Source organism: Ascaphus truei, chromosome 4 (genome assembly GCF_040206685.1).
Source record: "Ascaphus truei isolate aAscTru1 chromosome 4, aAscTru1.hap1, whole genome shotgun sequence".
In the NCBI taxonomy this organism is placed as follows: domain Eukaryota; kingdom Metazoa; phylum Chordata; class Amphibia; order Anura; family Ascaphidae; genus Ascaphus; species Ascaphus truei.
In genome coordinates, this window is record NC_134486.1 from 232,889,168 (window position 1) to 232,913,190 (window position 24,023).

At 44.2% G+C, this 24,023-nt stretch overlaps 1 protein-coding gene across 4 annotated transcripts in view; it reads left to right on the plus strand.

The window, feature by feature from the left end:
- The window catches only part of TRIM67 (tripartite motif containing 67), a 67,330-nt gene that overhangs the window by 26,377 nt on the left and 16,930 nt on the right, over positions 1-24,023 (plus strand). The window contains exons 6-7 of one of the 4 annotated variants that reach the window (XM_075597003.1): positions 14,783-14,942; positions 20,459-20,616. In XM_075597003.1, coding sequence (XP_075453118.1) covers positions 14,783-14,942; positions 20,459-20,616 — 318 coding nt within the window. The remainder of the gene's footprint in view (positions 1-14,782; positions 14,943-20,458; positions 20,617-24,023) is intronic. The other 3 variants (XM_075597005.1, XM_075597004.1, XM_075597006.1) reach the window with 3 other exon arrangements.

Consider the following 24,023-nt stretch of genomic DNA (forward strand, 5'->3'; position numbering starts at 1 on the left):
GAGGGTGGCCATATGGGTGCAACCACTTTAATACCGGGCCAACCCCCCTCTCCCTCTACATCCCTCACTTAGTAATGCAATGTACAGTATGCTTGATCTATATGTTATAGACAAATAATTGTATTTTAACGAGTCTGTAACATCTGTTCATTGAAATATTACCCAACACTGCTAAATGTAATCCTTATTATAGCGCTAATATTGTCAAACTGTCCTCGTGAAAACTGTTTTATAACCCAGTTTATAGTATTAAATATTTTGCAATGTTACCTCTCTGATATCCCAATTATGATGCTTTAGGAGCGTGTTGGACAACAGCACGTTTATGTAGTAGATCAGTGCTGTAGTTTCTATCACAACATACAGCACCCCGTCCCCACCATAGTGTACCGGGTACATCTGTTTGTAGGAGGATGTCAGGCGGTGGTGGGAGAAGAGGACTGAGTACCACGGGAGTGGAGCAGGGTGGCACAGGAGGACGGCCGGGGAGAAGCGCGCTCCAGCGGACTGACCCAGAAGTCTTCACTGACTTCCAGTTTCTGCTGCTGCTACAGCGCAGCTCCTCCCCGGCTGTCCTCTTGTACTATCCTGCTCTGCTCCTGCCATTCTCCATCCTCTTCTCTGTCCACAGCCTGTCGTCCTCCTTTTCTGCCCTCTTATCCCAGTGCCACCCGCCGTCCTCCTCCTCCATTGCTGCCCTGCTCCCCCTGAAGCCAAATAGTTGAGTGGAGGAGGGGGTTAGAGAGGAAAAGGACGGGTGTGAGAGAAGATTAGAAGGTGGAGATGAGCGAAGAAAATTAGAAGGAGAGGGACAGAGAAAGTGGAGAATAAGGGGTGAGAGAGGAAGAGGAGAAAGAGGGGGTGAGTGTAAGAGGAGAAGGCGGGGGTGAGAGGAGGAGGGGGGGTGATTGATGAGGACTGGGAGGGGGGGATTGAGGAGGAGTGGGAGGGGGGGGGGAGATTGAGGAAGAGTGGGAGGGGGGTGATTTAGGAGTGGGAGTGGGGTGATTAAGGAGGAGTGGGAGGGGGGTGATTTAGGAGTGGGAGTTGGGTGATTGAGGAGGAGTGGGAGGGGGGGTGATTTAGGAGGAATGGGAGTGGGGGTGAATGAGGAGGAGTGGGAGGGCGGAGTGATTGAGGAGGAGTGGGATGGGGGTGAGAGAGGAAGAGTGGGAGGGGGGTGATTGAGGAGGAGTGGGAGGGGGGGGTGATTGAGGAGGAGTGGGAGGGGGGGTGATTGAGGAGGAGTGGAGGGGGGTGATTGAGGAGGAGTGGGAGGGGGGTGATTGAGGAGAAGTGGGAGAAGGGTGAAAGAGGAGGAGGTCACTAGGATGCCGAATACCTTTCCACTGACCCTGAGTGTATCTTAAGATTTCTTTTAAAGCAGTTAAAAGAAAATCAAAACACACAATGAAGGATTAATTCCTCAGGAAAGAATATACAGGCAGTCCTCGTTTTACAACGCTTCGCTTTACATGAATGGCTTATCCAACGCTATGCAATGCATACCTATGTTAATTTTTACAACGCCAAAACGGCTTATCCAACGCTCTTCCGACGCTTTGCAAAGTTGTTTATGTGTATATAATATATATATTATACTATATAATATATTATATTTTTATATTATATTATATATTATGTAATATTATATATATAATACAGTATATGCACTATATAATTTATGTGTGTGCTGCGTATCTTATTGTCTGCGTAAAATATTTTGTGTATTTTAGCATTAAAAATGCCTTCAGGAACGGAACCTTTCATTTAAACAGTGTTCCTATGGGAAAACGTGTTTCGCTTTACAACGTTTCGCTATCCAACGCCATTTTGAGTAACGCATTGTGTCGGATAACCGAGGACTGCCTGTAATCAGAATGCAAAGGGAAACATAACTTTTTTTTTTTTTTAAACCAAAACAGTTACTGTATTTAAGTTGGCTTCTGCTCACAGTTTTTCCTTGGTGTCCTTGGATGTAAAGATACTATTCTTAACGAGAATCTAGTTTAATGCCTCGAGGTGTCAGATCTTAGGCTAAGGTCCCGCTGGAGGCCGCTGCACGTGCGCCTGATGTCCTGGCGGCGTGTGCACAGCGCTAGACTGCAATCTGCAGGCAGAGTTCTCAGGCGCGAGGGGCATGGCCATGACAGGGTGGGTGGGCGCGTCATGACGGGGGGCGGGGCCCTTACGGAACCACTATATACATAGTATTGCCCATATTACAGTGCAAAGCAGCAGGGTGTGTGGGATCAACTGCTTCTGCAGCATGTACACACGGGAGAGAGAGAGAGCCACAATGGAAAAGGGCCCTTTCAAATATCCCCCTCTTCCCCCCCATAATAAACCAGGCGGCTGGAGATGGCTGGATGAAGCATAGAATGACACAGCTCTGTACACCTCATTTTTACAAAACATTGCTCTAAAAACAGCAAATAAAACTCCCAGTCACACAGTCCCAGTCCCAGTCACACAGTCCCAGTCACACAGTCCCAGTCACACAGTCCCAGTCCCAGTCACACAGTCCCAGTCACACAGTCCCAGTCCCAGTCACACAGTCGCAGTCCCAGTCACACAGTCCCAGTCCCAGTCACACAGTCCCAGTCCCAGTCACACAGTCCCAGTCCCAGTCACACAGTCGCCCTGAGGAAGATCCCCCTGTGGGATCGATACGTTGGACTTCTGTGCTTTGTGTTTTAATACACTTACTGAATTTACCTGCCTGAGTGCTGTCTCCTTTTTGCCAGTTTCTGGTAATGTATGTTTTTGTTATCTTTATGGAATATGCACCAGCCCATTCAGGATACTATATTGGAGTGCCTGTGAAATCTTTTTCAAATATATATATATATAGTTTATTGTTCATTTTTTTAAACGATCATGAAATAAAATGATGTGAGGGGCAGGTGACAAACTCACCCAGATAGCTGAAACTTCCCAAAAAGCCTTAGGCTGCGCTTATAGTGCCTGCGACGGTGACGGCGACGCGACGTCGCTCCAAAAGAATGCAATTGACTCTGTCGCCAGTGCTTTTAGTAAGCGCGACGGAGAGATGGAGCAACGTCGTGACCAAAAATTTGGAAGCGGGTTAAATTTGATTTTTTACAGACTGTCGCCGCATGTGACTGTCTGTAAACCAATCAATGACCCTGTAGCTCGCGACATCGCTGCAAATTTAATTACAACTTTCGCTAGTGGCGACGGCGACGCAACCGATGACGTCACCCGTCGCCGGCACTATAAGCGTGGCCTTAGTCTGTAAAATACCCAATGACTCCCACACAGGCACTGTAACCAGTGGTGTTAAAGGAAGCATTACAAACACAGGTTGAGGCTGGTAGTTCAGGACCTATATTCTCATTGGTTACCAGTACTTGTTGTCATTATCAGCCTTGTGTATTGGGGTGGGGGCCCTTGATCACACAGACAGAGGTAGAGTTCTGTGGTTCAGCAGGATTCTCCACCTCACTCTTACTTTACACAGTAAGTCAGCAATCAGCCCCATGTTGCAGATAGCCAGTCACAGGAGGCTGGAAAGAAACAGTACTCACTTCTTAGGCTGTGTCCACAGTGCGAACGATGGCACGAACAAAGTGCAACAGCTTTATAGGGACGGCCATAGTGAGTGTGAGCGCGCGCGATGAAGAGTGGCTGCGCGGCAGAATTTGGAGCCGACAGAAAAAAGTGATATTGTCGCACGACAGCCGTGTCACGTGAGCAGTTCAGCCAATGAGGGTGAACAAGCCTCGTGATATCATAGCCACGCCTCCACCACGCCTCCCCATCACGAGGGATCTCAATTCACAGATCGCTCAGGCAACAGGCGCGTGCGACGCCATGCGCCCCATCACGCGCGTGCCTACAATAATCTCAGCCTAACTTCTCACCATTTATCTTCATGCTCCTATTGACAGGTGGACTGACTGGCAGTCATGTTGGGGATAATTGATGCCCAGCAGTTGCAAACAGTAGTTATGCCTTAGTCCAGGGGAGCTCAACTCCAGTCCTCAAGACCCCCCAACAGGTCAGGTTTGCAGGATATCCCAGCTTCAGCACAGTTGGCTCAATCAGAGGCTCAGTCAAGTACTGCACCTCTGATTGAGCCACCTGTGCTGAAGTAGGGACTGATTGAGCCACCTGTGCTGAAGCAGGGATGTCATGAAAACCTGACCTGTTGGGGGGGCTTGAGGACTGGAGTTGAGCACCCTTGCCTTAGTCTAGTAGACCACTTCCCACCTGCAACCACCAGCACCCCCACCAGTATCACTACTACCATACACCAATTCCAATATGCAAGTGTTCTGTTTCTGGGTCCCGTTTCTTGTCCATGCCATTTTTTTGCAAATGTTGACAATTTAGCAATAATTAAAATGTATTAGGAAGATGAAAGTTTCATGTGCAAAAGTTTTATTGTATTAGTTATTATCAGGAAACAAATTCCAAATTATGATATTTTTTTTATATTTTATGTTATCTTCTTGTATTTTACTGTTTAAAAAAGGACCACTACAGTTTCAATCCTATAAACCTGTGTTGCAGTATTACTAGGGACAAATCTATCTCTATAATGGGCCATTGCACCTGCTTCAAGGCAGCATTATAATCTATATGTAAATGAAGCCCTGTAATCAGGTACACATAATGAGAAACAAAATCACGTTAATTAAGTTAACATGCACTCAACAGGTAACCTTTGTAATGGCTGACACGTAATCACTGCTTTCTTGTTCTTTTTTGAAGCGAATGGTCTCATACTGCACTTGTCTCACCAGGCCTGGAAATGCTGCTCTTGGCACCTAGTCTACAAATACAGGTTCACACTGAATCAGCTTGCTCTTTCCACCTGCATCAACATTTCTTGTGTTACTGCTGTGTTTCCATACTAACGGCAACGTTCCTTGGGAGACAACATATGCAGCTCACCCAGTCGTAGCCCAGTAGATAACACATGAAATCCCCTGATTTGGAAATGAGGGAGGTGATTTGATATTCCATTTTCAAGCATTGGGTTCAAGTAGCTTCGTGTGGGATGAAAGTATTAGAAACAATACATGTTATTATATGAAGCCACCAGGATAAATAAGATGAGTTGATTAGTAGGCAGTCAATGCTAACCCCAAGCTCACCCACATTTGGTACTAGTTGTAGAGGTGCGATTGTACCAGTTGCGTAGCTAGACATTCGAAGGCCCCCGGTCCAAATTTTTTTTCAAGGCCCATTAATAATACTGACTGCAATTTTTTCTCCCTCCTCCCATCCTCTATCTCATCATCCCTCCTCATCTCTCCCCATCCCTCCTCCTCATCATCCCCATGATCATCATCACTCCCCCTCATCATCATCATCATCATCATCATCATCATCATCATCTCTCCCCCTCATCATCATCTCTTCCCATCTCTCCCTCCTCATCATCTCTCCTCCCATCATCCCTCTCTTCCTCCTCATCATCTCACCATCATCTCTCCCCCCTCATCCTGTCCTCCCCTCATCCTTTTCCCAGCTCCTCCTCATCATCTCCCCCATCATCATCAGCTCTCTCCCCCTCCTCATCTTCAGTTCTCTCCCTCATCAGCTCTCTGCCTTCATCATCATCAGCTCTCTCCCACTCATCATCTTCAGCTCTCTCCCCCATAAGCTCTCTGCCCTTCATCATCATCATCAGCTCTCTCCCACTCATCATCATCATCATCATCATCATCATCATCATCATCATCATCATCATCATCATCATCATCATCATCATCATCAGATTCTCCCCTTCCTTAGGGTGACAAGATTTTCAAATGTAAAAACCGGGACAGATGCACCCCCCCTTTTTTTGCTTTCTCCCCCCCCCATCCTCACTCTGTCACTCCCATCCTTTCTCCTCCCTCCCATCCCATCCTCTCTTCTCCCTCCCCCCATCCTCTCTCCTCCATCCCCCCATCCTCTCTTCTCCCTCCCCCCATGAAGAATACACAGACACACACAGACAAACAATTAAAAAAGAAATATATATATATATATATATATATATATATATATATATGTATATATATGTAACGGGTTTATCCCCCCCCCCCAATCTCACATTGGCCCGGGTGATCTAAACTGTCCCCATTACGTGTGGTGTTTGATGGTGAACCTGTAGGCAACAGGGCTCCTGAGTCTCCCGCTTGATGGTATTTGGGGATTATCAACAGACAGGTGGCTGAGGTAGTGGGTGCGAGTCCAACTTACATCATGTGCAGCGCCTCCACCTCATCAGGATCTATGCTTCCGCAGGGAGATGGTCCTGGTGAGGAACTCCTTCTCGGTAGTGCCACCCACGTGCGAGTAACTTCACACTCACACAGTGGGGGTCTCTTTGAACAAGGCATCTTTATTATTGACGGTGATGTGGCAGACTGCCCCATGCAGCTGCCGGCTCTAGCCACACATCTCTCCGTGCTGTCCCTTCGCAAGGTATGCCCTCCTGAATCGAAGTGGGATTCCCTATTGTCCTAGGGAGATCCTCTCTGCGCCAGGTCCCTGGACACAGAGTGGCTTGACAGGCTGATTGGTCAACCCGGACCGCTAGTTACTTCACTAGGGTCACAAATTGTTTCCTCAATCCCTTATGCAGGTCATACTATCCTATCAGCTTTCCGCCGCTGCCAGAACACGGTAGAACTAGAACTTGAACTCTCACTCCAAAATCCACCACCAACACCCAACCACCACACATCTACAGCTAACTGTGTTGTGCCTTATATACTTCAGGAAATAGTCGCATCCCTGATGTCACTATCCAGGGACTCAGAGCATACAGCCACTCCCCTCCATACATAGGGCACCTCACCATTGGATGAGGGAAAACCTCCATAACTACTGTGGGCATACCTGTTCTTACCAGGACTTACTGCCCACAGAGAGGAAAGCAATAAGCCATTTATATACATGGCTATATATACATATATACATATATAACATATGCATGAAACACACATATGCATCACAGACACAGACAGAGACACACACGAGATCTAGAGAGGAACAGCTATGGAGTGCTCCGCATCGCCACCTGCTGCCCAGATGCTGCAGTAGTTAAGCAGCCAGACAGCCATGTTCTCCTCATCCCTTCTACTGTCTGCAGCTGTTCTAATGTGATCAGACCAGCGCACCGCAGCCGGCATCAGCCTCTGATCTCCTCCAACCTCCGTTTTCCTCCTACCCACCCAACCCGGTCTCTATCTGAAGAGAGACAGATGGGCCGCTGATAGGGGGGCGGGGGGGGGGGGGGTATAGAGTGCGCTCCCCAATAGCGCGGCCCCCAGGCTTTGCCCGGGCTATAGGTACGTCCCTGGATTGTACTGCTTTTTAATGAACCAATCTGCAGTTTCACTTCTTTGTTCATAGAGCGTATATTATATACACTGTAACTTAAATATTTTGGGTTGTAAAGTGCATTGTCTAATTATCTGTTTTAAAGAGGCAGTTCAAGCGGCACTAAAAAATGCAGCCCGATTACCTTTATTGAAAACTAATTACCTAAACTGCCAATCAATTCGTTCTCCTGTGATCGATCAGCAAAGGTCCTGCTTCCCTGGGTTTACGTAATGGCCTCATTTCAGTTTCAATCAGTGTAATTCAGCAGCTATAATGTATCCTGATATTATTAAGGTAAAATTGCCCATTGTTACAGCTTGCAGCTCAAACTGCTGGGAACATTTGCAACAAATCATCACAAACAGGAAAGTGTTGCAAAGATCTTGCACTGCTGGGGAGGTGTGCTAAATAAAGCCTGCTATAGAAATCAAAAGGATGCTCTGTATATTAAAAAAAAAACTCATTAAAAAGTAGAATTACATTTTCTTTTAATGCTGTAAGTATTATATGGTACAAAATTGGATTAAAAAAAAAAGTAGAATATTACTTGGATTGTGCATTTAAATCAATCTTTTTAATGAATTCTAACCATGTTCAACACCTTGTGTATAAATGCACAAAAAAATGTGTTCTAAAAATCATAGATGATCTCTACAGAGCATGATACAATTAAAAAAAAAGTATTATTCTCTTCTAAACCTTAGACACAGCTGGAAGTAAACAGTTTGTGGTCTTTCAAAAGCAATTTAGGCGTTAGATGGCTTCTGACATTGATCTCATAGCATCAATGTATCAATGTACTTTTCACTTGCTTTGGCCAATATTTGCCATTTTAGTGCTTGTCGAGTATCAATTATCAAAAAACAGATTACTTGGGTTCAACAAAGACATTAAACTTTAGAAAAGCAGATTTTAATAAACTGAGGACAAGTAATACACTGGGTTGATTTTTTTGCAGGGAAAATGTAGAAGATAAATGGGCAGTCTTTAAAATATTGTTAGAAAAGCACACTTATCAGTGTATACCCTTGGGTAATAAGTATAAAAGAAATAACTCAAAACCAATGTGGCTAAATAAAACAAGTAAGGGAGGAATTGGAAAAGGGGCGGCAGGCGTTTAGATTGTTGAAGTCAGAAGGGACGGAGACATCGTATCAGAATTATAAGGAATGTAACAAAAATGGCAAAAGGGCAATCAAATGAGCAATAATGGATAATAAAAAAAGGATTGCAATATAAAGTAAGATCAACGCTAAAAAGTTCTTTAAGCTACTTAATAAAAAAATAAAAATGAGAAAAGAAAATATAGGACCCTTTCAGTGTGAGATGGGCAGGCAGAATATTGGAGATAAGGGAAAGGCTGAGGTATTTAACAAATTCTTTGCCTCTATGCTTACCAGGGAAGAATCATTTGAAATAGTAGTGCCACAGGAGGAAGCCACAATCTCCATATTAATTAACAATTGGTTAACTGAGGAAGAAGTTCATAAGCGGCTTGATTAAAATAAATAAGGCACCTGGCCCCGATGGCATACATCCAAGAGTTCTCAAGGAGTTAAGTTCAGTAATAGCCAAACCATTACATTTAATATTCAAGGACTCCATTCTACAGGCTCAGTACCACAAGATTGGTGTAAAGCAGATGTGGTGCCTATATGCAAAAAGGGAGCTGGAGCACAACCGGGGAATTACAGACCTGTATGCCTGACTTCAATAGTGGGTAAGCTACTTGAAGGATTAATATGGGATAATATTCAGAAATCCCTAATGGAAACAAAATTATTAGTAATAGTCAGCATGGATTTATGAAGGATAGATCATGCCAAACTAACCTTTGAGGAGGTAAGTAGGAATTTAGACCAGGGTAATGCAGTTGATTTGGTCTACTTAGATTTTGCAAAGGCTTTTGATACAGTTCCACACAGAGGTTGGTCTACAAAATAAAGTCAATAGGATTCAGTAAAAATATATGCACATGATTGAAAACTGGTTGAAACATAGGCAACATATGGTTGTCATAAATGGAACTTTTTCAGGTTGGGCTAAAGTTGTCAGTGGAGTACCTCAGGGATCGGTACTGGGACCCCTGCTTTTTAACTTGTTTATTAATGACCTTGAGGTTGGCATAGAGAACAAAGTCTCCATCTTTGCTGAAGACTTTAAGAGGCCTATGCTAGTAGCCTTCATAAAATGTCTCGCTTGGCCTGTTACGCCTCCAGTTTTGTCTCAATTATAGAGAGAAAGACTCTGAAGACCTGCGATAGCAAAATGACCAAAACGTACGATGAGCAGCAATGTGATCTCAGCCTCTCTCAAAAGGTCTCACCCGTGGATCTGCAGCGATCTGGCCCAGCTGCATAGAGAGCTGCACAGAGAGAGCCGTCTCTCCCTGCGCATAACTCAGCAGCGATCGCAGGGTTTTAATTAAAAAAATGTAATACTAGTGTACGTGAGCAGGGGGTCTCCGGAGCAGAACCGCGTTGATTTCAGGTCCGGGGACCCCCTGCTTCCTGAGATACAGGCCCCGTTATCGGGTGCCGGTATCTCCTATGCTTTGTGACCGTGGTATGTAAACAAAGCAGAGAGATATCTCTTTTCCTGGGTGGTTGAAGGTAATGCAATGATCCGTTATGATGTAAGACAGGGGTGCACAAACGTCTTGACCTGCGCCCCCCTGCCCAGCAGCCACAGCATTCACACCCCCCTCTCCAAGGACTCGTCGTCAAATGACGCCACAGGTCATGTGACGTCATGTCATTTGACGCGCGTTGCCGAAGACCCAGCAGTGAGCAGGTAAGGGAGTTACAGAGGCCTCACGCCTCCCCCGGCATTTAATTTAAATGCCGTGGGGAAGAACGCAAGGCCTCGGTAACCGCCGCGCCCCCAAGAATTTCCCCCAGTTTTCGCACCGCTTATGCAAGATACATAATTAACACGCTTCTTACTATTGGAGCAGCAACAAGTTGACAATTTAAAAAAATAGCTGAACACCAGTAGTTTCTTTGCCATACATAGACCCCTGTTAACAGAATGAGAAAGTCTGCTTAACGATGCAAACCTAAAACCGCCACCGCCATTCAACCATAAGTGATTGAAAAAAATATTCAAGTATAGTTGTCCAAAAAAAGTTTCTGAATGGAACTGAAATGATTGGGTCGCACAATTTTGTATTATTTTTTCTTTGCTCTACTGGCCTGGTTCATATATTAGGAAAGGGGGTCTATTTCGTCTTACTTATATTCATTTAAAAGGGAGAGTCCGACATAGCTAACCAATGTCCGTTTCCATATAATGAGTCTTGAAATAACAATTTGACATTTATAGCCTGGGAAAAATGAATAGCTTTGTGTTTTTTCTGGAACTGCTGGTTTCATGTTAATCAGCTACTTATGTTTATCTCTTGTTACTTCACAATCACATGAAAAACAAAAAATAAATAAACAATTTACCTGACATGCAACCTCTGCACCAACATTTGAAAAGACTGAAACCCCTACAAAGTATTTGTTACCATGGAAACATTTACAGTTTCTAAGCATATTTTAAAATACTCACTAGTAGGATTTTTAAAAAAAAGACTCAAGTCACCCAAATTTAACCCATTGAACATGCAATCTTTTCATTTTGGTCATAGCAGGGACTGTCACTTTTGCGCATCAGTTCTAACTGGCAAAACTACCCTGAAGACCTCAAGTTATCAGAGCTCTAGCCCAGCGGTGTGCAAACTGGGGGGCACAGCCCCCCAGGGGGCACAAGATTTTTCTGGCGGTCGCTTGCAGAGGCCCCGCGCTCTTCCAAGGCATTTAATTAAATGCCTGGGGATCGTGTGAGTTCTCTGCAACACTCCACTTACCTTGATTCAGACGGCTGTTTTACGAGTCGCCATGGCAACACGGCATCAAATGACGCAGCGGGCTCATGGCGTGACGTCATATGACCCCCGCACATGCCAGAAAGCAAGGTAGGGGGGGGGCACGAGCACCAGATGGGGTATCAGGCAAGGGGGGTCTCAGCACAAATAGTTTTGCACCCCTGCTCTAGTCAATGAGTCTACACCCAAAAACAATGCATGTTCTCTTCTTTTAAAACATTGTTTGTTTTTATTGAAGTTATAAACATCTTTAACAAGTATAGCACGGTGCTACCATGTCATAGACATCAATGTAAATTTCACATAACTTCCAGCTCCATAGAGGACAGAAATATACAGTTACTAAATTATCTAGCAGCATAGATACTTCTAACTAGAGATGTGCAAGACTATCCAAACGCAGTCACAACATTTGTTGTGTTTGTTTTTTGAATTTTGCTTCCTTGCCAAACGTTTCACCAAGCCACAAAGGGCTGCAAGTTTACCAAAAATCACACATTTCCACCATCAATTTGCATTTTGTCCAAGCCTTTGTAAGGCCAGATCCTGAAATGGGGCTTGTGGAGGAGAAGGAAAGAAGAGAGGCACCTGGGAAATATGTGAATGTAAATAATTTGAATATACTTTGCATAATCAAGTTAACTTATTTGCCTGGTCTCATGTATGTTTGCAGTTCTCTCTGTCTCTCTGTCTCTCTGTCTCTCTGTCTCTCTGTCTCTCTGTCTCTCTGTCTCTCTGTCTCTCTGTCTCTCTGTCTCTCTGTCTCTCTGTCTCTCTGTCTCTCTGTCTCTCTGTTTCTCTGTCTGTCTCTCTGTCTCTGTCTCTGTCTCTCTCAAATATTTATATATATTAAACTTACACTGTTCTTACCAAATTACATTTTTTTTTGACTAGGCAGGTTAAACAATGATTTGGTATTATATCTTTCGGTATTGCTATTGAATATTTACTTGATTGCCATTATGTTTGCAGTTTGGCTTCAACTATAAAAGATTACTTTGCAGCTGGTTATTAAGGCTGACTAGAGTGAATGCTCAGAATGCTGTTCGTTTAATAGATGTTTACGCCATGATGCCAGTTAAATCAAATCAGCATTGCTATATAGCTTGCAGATTTGATTAAATAGCTACAGTATATGTGGAATATGCCGTCATACTTTTAAACACCTGTTCTAGCTGGAGTTCTGAAAACAGAGCAGTAAAAGGGGTTGGAATTGTCTGCAGAATTTTCAAGGCTCCACTGCAATTGACTTGCTCTGAGCTGGTTCTGGGTCTATGAGTATGTGTATGTAGGTCACCAGGCTGAATAATAAAATAATACATACAAAAATACATTTATATTATGGCTTTTCCTATATTGCACCTAATTTAGAGCAGCACATTGCACTTTTCAAAGTAGAGAACGCCTCTGCAATAAAGAGTATGCCGTTCTAATTAAAATAACATGGAAAACATATATGAAATAATTTATTATAGGGAAAATAGTGAAGGGAAGCTGAGGAAATGCCTAACGACCCGAGTGATGTACTGTATGTAGGCTGGTAAGAGGATGGCACACACGAGGTACGGTCGTATATTGATAGTCCTGGTGGGCTTGAGAACAAGCAACTATTCCCCTTCAGTGTTGAGTGAAGGAATGGATTATAGCTAAAAACAAAGTTTAATAAATCACCCGGAGGCCCCCGAACACCCATAGGGACCACCCAAGGACCCCCGGACTACCTGAGGATCCCCGGACAGCCTTTAGCTTGTGCTAAAATATTGAGAGATTGTATAGGCCAATAAATTTATCAAAGCTTTGTGAATAGCTATTACTGGGAAAAAAATGCGCTTTTGGCTTTTTTTGGCTTGTCGGACGACTTTTTTGTCTCTGGCTGATAATGTGCGTTAAAAAGCAGATCAGACAGTATCGTGCTATAAGGGCATTTATTGGCAATTAAACCATGTATCACTGCCTTGTGAATAGGCCCCTATGTGTCAGTCTTATCGCTTTGGGAATTTTAACTGAAGCAATGGTAATTACCAGGGCGTGACACTAATTACAAGGGCGTGACACTAATTACCAGGGCATGACACTAATTACCAGGGCGTGACAGGCGTATACTGCCTCTAACCCCTAATCCTGTGGCTGACCAGCTACTGGTTATTTATATATTTACATTTCACATGGTTATATCAACCAATATGTCCCCACCTTTTTTATCCTATTGTTTTATTAAACATTGTTTTTAAATATAATCCACTCTTTCACTCAGTACTGAGTGAATAGTTGCTTGTTCTCTGGCCCACTAGGGCTATCAATATACGACCGTACCTCGTATGTGCCATCCTCTTACCAGCTTACATACATCACTCCAGTATACTGTATGATGTAACTTCGTAGGAACTATCCTTCACTCGGCCTATGCATCATTGAACCCACTATTGCTCTTACTAAGGGGTATGAGTGCATGCAATTGGGGCCGTTCCTGTCATCTTCTTATCTAGGAGATAGCTTTCTGACAGGGATTTTTCCTCCCTACTGAAGCAAAGGAAAACATCAACAGGCACTTTGACAACTGACAATAATAATTTCCCTATTCATAAGGGATAGTCCATGAAATCTACGTGCATTTTTTAAAATCATTTTTCTACTTCCTCCCTGATAAACTGTCCCTCAACTTCCTCATGTTACTACCATGTCTGCTAGATGAGAACTGTATAATGTTTTTTACAATGGACGCAAGTCCTGTCGACGCTCACTGATGCTCTGTTAGTGTCACCAAATTCTAGCATCAATAATCAGACAGATTGCAATGGAGACCTGCTGATAAAAGTCTGTACTTTTCCAATAATAAAGAAATAAAAATGTAGTCCAATAACCCCATATTTTACTGATTGGAGTGATTGGAGGTTGATGTCTGTGGGGGGTTATTGCTATGATTCAATATGCTGTTTTGTTATCCAATGCAACCACAACACACATCACTGCGAAATGCTCAAAAGAACTAGATTGGTCATCACTTGAGTCTAGGCGCAAATTTCATCTTCCTTGTCTTGCCTTCAAATACTTTCAGGGCAAACTACCCATCTATCTGAACAAGCTCCTCACCCCTACCACATGCAGCACTTATCACCTGAGATCAGACTCCAAAAGACTGTTCATGGTCCCAAGGCTCAACAAAGAAGCCGGACGCTCCTCCTTCTCTTATAATCCACCCCAGACTGGAACATCCTACTGGAGACTGTCACAGCCGCCATAAGTCTAAGTTCTTTCAAAACTAATGCTGTCTCACATTTTTATCTGGTCTGTAACTGCTACATACTGTACGTCTATAATATATATGATCTCTAACTCTGCATGCTATGTATTGTATATAATGTATACCCTGCTCACTTATGTAACTGTATTTGTAACCATGTATTATTTTTCATCTAAACAAATAATGCCCAGGACATACTTGAAAACGAGCGGTAACTCTCAATGTATTACTACCTGGTAAAACATTTTATAAATAAATAAATGAAGATACAGTTAGCATTTTTTGTAATGCCTGACACTTTGTTTTGTGCTACTTTGAAGATCTCAGATGCTTTGATTAAGCGAGTTCATGGATCTCAGGAGCAGTGGGTGAAAGGAGCTCTTGAACCTAAAGTGTCTCCGGAATTCGACCTGACCTTGGACAGCGATCCTTTGCTGCAAGCCATCCACCAGCTGGATTTTATTCAGATGAAATGTAAGGGTGAGCTCACAGTTCTTTTCCTTTTTCCAATTGTACATTCACTGCAAAGGAACAAAGATGACAGCTGGGAACCTGTGGTGAAAGACTTACTGTTATCATTTAATGAACACAGGTGAGTGAAGAGATGGACTCAAGTTATAAACTGATTGACAGGTGGAAAATAAGGCTCCGTGACCTTTTCTAACTTTGTGCTTATATATAGATACAGTGTGACCTTATTCTTGTTGAATGACTTGTATGGATTTTTTTGTCATTAACTTGCTAACTTCAAATAATTCTCTTCCGAAGAATGGAACAGACAGAAAGTTTTCTTCTGCTGAGAACAATGATTTCATATACTGAATACTTTTAGCTAATATTAGGCTGGTCGGAAGAAGTTTGTTGTTTGAAGTAGATAAAAAGGACTTAGATACAGAATAGGTAAAATGATGACCCTTTTTGTGCAAGGAATGTAATGATTTATAAACAGTCATTATGCTATCTAATATGTAGGGAGGTAATGATGAGTCCAGTTTTCAGCAACCGTCTGATTTGTATGAACTGTAGCTGTTAGATATCAATTGCAAAGAGCCCACAATATTACACAGTTTAGTAAAACAACTGTGGCACATGACATAAGAGTATCCAGTCATAGTAAGGAAAGTTATGATGCCTTCAATGACGCCTTCAATGACACCTTCTTCTACTATTTTTGCTATAATACTTCAAAGACATGACAGGCTGATATTTAAGGATAATTATGCATTAAAAAAAAATAAGTGTGATGCATAACTGTTTGAGTCCAGTTTCTTGGTTTGAACTGACTCTGTTACTCTGGACTAAGTGAAGATTCTCTGGGCTATAGAAAGCATGAGAGGAATGTAGAGAACAGAGGAAACGCATTCCTCAGACATTCTCTGTGTCAGAAAAGGCATGTTTACATAGTAAGGATGCCCACAGAGTTTATATTTTACACTATTTTAAGTAGTGGTCTTTCGCATGTATATATAGACCTGTTACGGTCAGTTTTTTTTAGCAGTATTGAGTCATAGCAATTTGATTATATAATGTGTCAATTTATTTAGTCATAAGATAACCCCAAGGAAGATCAGCGACGATTAAAATCACTTTTGGCTAATTTAATTCACACATTGCTGTATATGATCAAACCACCATAGTTTAAGAACAACTGGCATTTTGGGCAGGGACTTTATACATGATATTTGGTGATTTCTTGATTTTGCAAACATCTGTGTTAGGTACTTGTGTGAACCAGACTCATCCTTCCGGTAACAGCTTTTAGCCAATATATTTTTAATGATTGATGTGCAACCAACTTTCACATACTATGTATTCATCACATTAAACTGAATTTCTATAGTATGTAATACTATTTGCATGAAATAATGCTTAATTGAAATGGTTTAGAAAACGTTTAACTCTTATTGATGGTGCCTTGTCATTGAGATTAACACCTCTATGTTATGCGGTATGTAGAGGGTCATTTATCGATAGCGCATAGTTGACTCAGAAGACCCAGAATTATAGTAAGTAACTTCATGACCGAGCTGAAAAATGTGCCTGGTAACTTTGTCACTAAAGTACAATATTTTAACCACTTTTCTTCCACATAAGCCTGCAATAAAATGTATTGTATGCCTCTCAGGCATCTTACATGATCTGAAAGTATGATGTCAACCATGCTACATAATATACGATTTTAAGCATTGACATGTTCACCTGTCCTTGTGCCAGATATATGTCAGCACAGTCTGTATGTTCAGTTATATTACCTTCCACAAATAATATGGCAGGGGTGGAGGAATTGGGCTCCTGCTTTCCTCTCTCTGCTGCTACTGAACCTTTCCTGTTCCTCCCTCTCTTGCTTTTCCCTCCTTTGAGACTCACACCGTCCAGATTTTCTCTCCTCTCCCTGTCCACGTGGCGGTCATCTAACACCCACCTACATCTACTCATCCCCCTTCTGCCTTTCTCTCTCACTTTGAATCCTGGCTCAGTTTCTTTCTCTCCTCAGACTCCTCTGTTCTTTTCCTTGGGGACATCAACTGCCACATAGATGACCCCTCTCTCCCTTGGGCTTCCCGCTTTCTCTCTCTCACCTCTTCTATTGGCCTTCAATAGTGGACTGGAGCCAGCACCCACAAGGATGGCCACTACCTAGACCTGGTTTTCACTAAAAACTTTTCTCTCTCGGATTTCTCCATTTCCCCTTTTCCTCTCTCTGACCATCACCTCGTCTCATTTTCTCTCTCTCACTTCTCCCCTTCTCCACCTTGATCTACCCCTCGTCTCTGCAGAGACCTGCGTTCTATTAAGCGACCAGCTTTTGATTCCACTTTATGCTCGTCCCTCTTCTCTTTCAGCTCTGCTCCAGACCCTGACAATCAGGTCAGGAACTACAACTCTCCCTGTCCTCTCTCTTGATCTACATGCCTCGCTTTCTCTCTGCCGTTATCGCCCTTTTAACCCTAGACCCTGGCTAAATTCCCCACATGCACATGCTGCATTCCTGCACTCGTTCCTCTGAATGTCTCTGGAGGAGACTTCCTTCACTACACATTTATTCTATCCTGTTTCAACTCTGCCCTCTCTCAAGCTAAACAAACCTACTTTTCTTCACTAATCAACACGCACAAGTCTAATCCACGCCGACTCTTCTCTCTTTGACTCCCTACTCAGACCACCCTCTCTTGCCTGTTCTGCTTCCTCCATCTCACCTCAGGAATTTGCTGACTATTTCAAGGAAAAGGTGGAATCCATACGTCAGGCCATCCCCTCTGTATCCTCCTCCCATTCTACACCTGTTCCTAAGTCTCCTCCTGCATTCCTTGACTCTTTATCTGCTGTCACGGAGCTGATCTCCTCTTCTCTCTCTACCACCTGCCCTCTTGACCCCATTCCCTCCCATCTCCTAAAACCTCTTGCTCCTTCTATAATCCCTATGCTCACATACATTTTTAACTCTTCCCTGTACTCTGGTACCTTTCCATCCTCCTTCAAACATGCAACAGTCATACCATTACTCAAAAACAGCAAGCTTGACCCTACCTGTCTTTCTAACTATCGACTTGTCTCCCTGATGCCTTTGCCTCTAAACTCCTTGAACGTCTTGTATTCTCTCGCTTGCTCCATTTTCTCAACACCTATTCTCTCCTAGACCCTCTACAACAGGGGTGGGGAACCTTTTTACTTCCAAGGGCCATTTGGTTATTTAAAACATCGGTCGCGGGCCATACAGACACAGACAGGCAGGCACACGGCAGGCACACGGCAGGCATGTAGACACACAGAATCCCGCCCCCCTACCTCTGGTAGTTGCTGCCGCTGCTGGGGGGATCATGTATGGCAGATGCTGGGGTAAGTGCGGGGGGAACTGCTGGAGAAGCATGGGGGAAGTGCGGGGACTGCTGCGGGGACTTCTGTGGGGGGAGTGCAGGGGAAGTACGGTGGCTGCTGGGGGATTGCTGGGGCTAGTAGGGTGGATGCTGGGGATCGTGTAGGGCTGCCGGTGCCTCACAGCACCTCCTCCCAATCGGGCGCGCGGCGGCCATTTTTTTTAAAATTAGCGCGACCCCGGTTATAGCAGTTGCCTTAGCAGGGCCTGACGTTCCCCACCCTGCTCTACATTCTGGCTTCCGCACTGCTCACTGCACTGAAACAGCCATCACTAAAATAACTAATGACCTCCATGTTGCCAAAGACAGAGGTCATTACACTCTGCTCATATTACTCGACCTCTCTGCAGCATTTGATACTGTGGACCACCCTCTTCTCCTTCATATTCTCCATACTCTTGGTATTCGTAACAAAGCTCTATTCTGCATCTTCTCTTACCTTTCCCATCGTACATTCAGTGTCTCTTTTGCTTACACCTCCTCCTCTATTGATCTCTCTGTGGGGGTACCCCAGGGTCCTGTCATGGGACCCCTTCTCTTTTCTCTTTACACACTCTCCCTAGGTGACCTAATCACATCTCTTGGGTTCAAATATCACCTCTATGCTGATGACACACAAATTTACTTTTCTACCCCTTACCTTACACCTGCTGTACAGACTAAAGTTTCTGAATGGCCCTCCGCTATATCATCCTGGATGGCCCTCCGCTGACTTAAACTTAACACGGCAAAAACAGCGTTCCTCATACTTCCTCCCAAATCTAGCCCTACTACCTCCTTCTACATTACTGTTGGAAGTACTATAATTCATCCAGTAGCCCAAGCACGCTGCCTAGGGGTCACACTCGACTCCTCTCTCACATTCTCTTCTCACATTGAAAAGGTAGCAAAAAACTGTCGTTTTTTCCTCCGCAATAATACCAAGATACGCCCATTCCTCTGTTGCTCGACTGCAAAAACTCTGATGCAGACCCTCATTCTCTCCCGTCTCGACTACTGTAACCTCCTGCTATCCTGCCTTCCTGCCTCTCACCTGTCTCCCCTACAATCTATCCTAAACGCTGCTGCCAGAATCACTCTACTATTTCCGAAATCGGTCTCAGCATCTCTCCTGCTGAAATCCCTCTCCTGGCTCCTATCAAATCCCATATCACACACTCAATTCTCCTCCTCACTTTTAAAGCTTTACACTCTTCTGCCCCTCCTTACATCTCAGCCCTAATTTCTCGTTATGCACCATCCCGGCTCTTGTGTTCTGCTCAAGGAAATTTTCTCTCTACCCCTTTTTTATCTAAAGCCCTCTCCCGCCTTAAACCCTTCTCATTGACCCCTTCTCAAATCAATGGGATCGGCACTATTGCATTTGAATGGATGGCCCCTTATGTCTCTATTATCGATAAAGGACTATTATTAACCAGAATACAAGGAATGGAAAAAAAATGATGGCATGTAGCCAGGTTGGCAATTGTGATTCGAGGGCCATGTTGTGGAGATTGAAGATGTAGAAACACAAAATTCCATGGAATATCAAATGCATACATCATTTTTTAGGGGATCATGAAAGGATTAGAAATAAGTGAGATAAGAATGCTACTGCAGTCCCAACGTTGCAGTGATTTGGAGTAAGTAAGCAACATTATTTTGTATTCCCACTGTCAGACATACAGTATTTAGGGTACAAAATATACATTATTTAACAACAGTATTTCTATGACATTAAGTACAGCCAGATAATGTGACAGTAAAGTATGTGATCAGGAAATGTGTACAGACAATTTCATAAGAAGAAACATTCCTGAATCATCTGTGAGCAGTGGTTTTAATGAAACTGTGATGGAAGCGTGGAGTGATTAAAGGTTACATCCTTCTGATCTACAGTAGAAAGGAATACAAGAATCCATCAACATTGTTCTCTTTATTTGCTTTTTAAGCACAAGTGTAATTATATTTAGACAGGTTGTCACTTTGCTGTCAGCACAGCACATGAGAAATGGATTATCGCACGCCCGATTGTGCCTCGGTGTTAAAAGTCATCATCATGATAATTCATCTGGATAAAACTGTATGTACTTACAAAACTGCTTAAAGGAGAAGGGCAGAGTTACACTAATCTGTGCTCAGTTCCCATTACAGTGCCCCCGGTGCCACTGCTACAGCTCGAGAAGTGCTGCACCCGAAATAACAGTGTGACGCTGGCCTGGAGGATACCGCCTTTTGCCCACAATCCTGTTGAAGGATATATCCTAGAACTTGATGACGGGGATGGTGGCCCATTTAGGGTAAGGAATTCAAAGTTGAGTTTTCTAAACGTTCAGATCAAAATCTTAAAGTATTGGGTAGTGCTAAAGACCATTTGTGAAAGGGAGTCTACGTTTTTAATTTTATATATATAGATATAGCCAGGTCCTCCGGTACCATCCCTTCTTACCCTGGTGCTAGTGGGAGCTGCTGGGGTGGCCGCGGCGCCGGGGACTCCTGGAGGTATTGGCTCAGGGCGCCGCCATGTTATGCACAACTATCACGCATGCGCAGTAGCGCAATATTTGCGACGGCCCCTACAGATAGAGTTGCGCATGCGCAGTAATACAGGAGAGGCGACCATTTTAGATAGGAGCATCCCTAGCGGCGGCCATTACCAAGGAAGGCTCTGTGTGGGACTACAAGTCCCATGAGCCTCAGGGAGTTGGGATACCAGGTGGTCACAGCAGCCTATGAGGTTGTCAGAACTCTCTGCTCTCTGATTCTGAAACATTCTGCGCGCTGGAGAAAACAGGCAGTTGGTGACAGTTGGTGCTGGGAGGCAAGGGGAGAGGAGGTGCATAGTGCAGGGGGTCAGTGATCCACTGTATAGGCCAGAATATTCCCCTAGGCCCCAGCGCAGGCCCTGAGTCACCAGCAGCTTGTGGTACTGCAGGGAACAGCCCCAGATAGGGACTTTACCATTTACTGATAGTAGCAGTCAGGGACACAGCATCTTCCTTAGCTACAAGGTGATCTGTAGTTTGGGATCAGACTGCATTGCGGAGTCAAGCCTCGTGGGAGACCTCCCTGACAGTGAGGAACTACTCGTGAGAGACGACGCTGGATCTGCGGATCCTTTTAAAAGTATCAGCGACCGGGTGCTGGAGCGCCCGGCAGGTATTATTATAAAGTGCTCCAACACCGGTACCTACAGGTGCTGATCCCGCCTTGGGAGTGGGTGTCTTGGGGACTGTAGACGGACGTTAACAGAGGTACACAATTAGGAGGCTTTATAATGTGAAACTATAATAGGCTTTATTGTGCCTTTTCCTTTTCATTAGGAAATCCATCCAAACACGGGGGGGGGGGGGGGGAACAAAGCTTCCATTCACTTGGGAGTATTTCTAGTGAAACACTATGCAATAATTCACATCTCCCTTAGTCAAGCATTTCTCGCAGCCCAAAACATATAGCATGAAATAAGCAGATATAAGCAGTCTCTTAAGAATAAAAGTCTTATCTGTTTCTTGGAGGGAAAATCTTCTCACTTCCTGGTTCAGCTTCAGGTGTAGTAGTTTTCCCTGTGTGTTGAAATCAGCTCTGCTGGGCAGAGCTCAAGACTGGTCAGCTCCAGAGATCTGGGTTTATTTTGGTCAGTCTCTCCTGGGACTCAAGAACCTCTGCTCTGTTTCTCCAAAGGTCAGCTCTCAGTCAGAGCTAAGCAGGAGTCACTTCCTGTCTCAAAGGCAGGCTTTTTGTAAACAATCTAATCAGGCAGGTGGTGTTTAGTAATTAACTACCACACTGCTAGATTAAAGGCACATTATTGAACAGGGATAAGTCCCCTGTTACATACCTCCCCTGTTTGTGGGAAGCTCGGGCTTACCACGGCCAAAGCCCATCCTTCCACTCTCATTCTAGATATCTCTGTGACTTGAATGAGAGTGGATGGAGGAAGAGAACCCTCTGTCCCGCTGGGATTGGAGCCCTTTCTCCAGTTTATTTTTGTCTCCTCCCAAAGATGCTTGAGATCAGCACTCCTCAGTCGCTCGAGGAGGACTTTTTCCACGTAAAGTCTTTTTATCGCGTGCGCGGTCTTGAGATTTCTGTTGCGTCGGGCACTCCTCTTTTTGTAGACAAAGTGTATGGCAACAGTTGTAGAGCAGTTAGGACTAGCCCTTAGAGTTTTCTGCTCTTGAAGTGGTCTTTCTGCAGCTTCTCCACACCACGGAGTCACCAGTTCAGCTTCTTCAGCTAAGGATTCTTCTGGCTTTGATTCTGCACTCCTACCTCTGTTTGTTGCCTGTTGGGCAGCTGTAGGTTTGGCTAGTGCTTTCTTTGGTGGCTCAAACTTCGTACTTTTGTTTTGAAGTTGCGTGGAGTCCCCAACTCTCACTGTACCCTTGTCCTTACGGGCATTAGTTACTGTGGGATACTGGTGCTTGGGCAGAGCCAATACCTTTTTCCGTATTGGAGGAATCTGTATCAGAGTCTCCTTCATATTCTGGAGCTCTGTAATTTTTGTCGTCAAGGTTGCCGCTGTGTCTGTTTTCTCCTTGGTGCACTGACTCAAGGGAATGGAACAGTCTCTCTGCTTCAGTTTCTGAGCCTTCTCACGCTCGCTCTCATACAGAGTCACCTGGTATCGAAGCTCCGCTTCCAACGATGCTCTGAAGACATGCAGCGTGGCCTTTAGCTCCTCATACTGCTCTGTGGGGATGTACTGGGTATTCAGACATTCCTGCAGCGCTTGTACCTCTTTAGCAGCCTGCAGTTTTTCTTCCTGTAGCGTTTGCTGCTTCTCCTCAGCATACTGGAGGAGTGTACGCAGACCTTGTAGTTGGTTCTGCTGTCGGTGCCCTGCGTCAAATTTTTCCTTGACTTCTTCTGTTAACTGAAAATTTTCTTCTTTCAGTTTTAAGTTTTCTCTTTTTAATCTTGAATTTTCTCCTTTTTCAGTCTCTGTATTCTTCAGGGCCTCTTTGCAGTCCTCCTTCCATTTACGCACATCTGCTTTGAGAATGACAATCTCCTGGCGTGAGACTTCCTTCTCTAGGTTGAGGGTCTCAAGCTCCTTCTGAGAGACTTTGAGATCTGTTTCAAGATTACCAATAGTTTCTTTAGCAATGCCCAGCTCCTCAGTGAGACTGTGTAGTTCCTTTCTGGAAACTTCCAGGTCTGTGCGGCAGCTGTTGGTCTCATGATGTGAGGCTTCAAGTGCTCTGCGGAGTGTCTGAACCTCTTTCTGAGATACGTCTACGTCTGTCCGGACACTGTTGACCTCCTGTTGTGAGGCATTCAGCTCTATACGAAGAGTGTGAACCTCTTGCTGGAAGGCTGTCATCTGCTTCAGTGCCTCCTCATACTTCGATTCTTTTGGCCCAAAATGAGTGAGTCTTTGGAACTACACTGTAAGCGGTGTACCCGCTGTATACAACGAAAAACTCTACCCACCCGGGCAGTGCCCATGGCTCATTTGAAAAGCTCAGGACCCATGGATCTGGTGTGTATGGACTTTCTTTGTATCGAACCCGACACTCGAGGCATCGGAAATGTACTGGTGATCACAGATCACTACACCAGATATGCCCAAGCCTTCCCTACTAAAGACCAACGGGCGGTGACTGTAGCTAAAGTCTTATGGGAGAAGTATTTCATTCATTATGGACTACCAAATCGATTGCATTCGGATCAAGGCCGGAAATTTGAAAGTAATCTTATACGA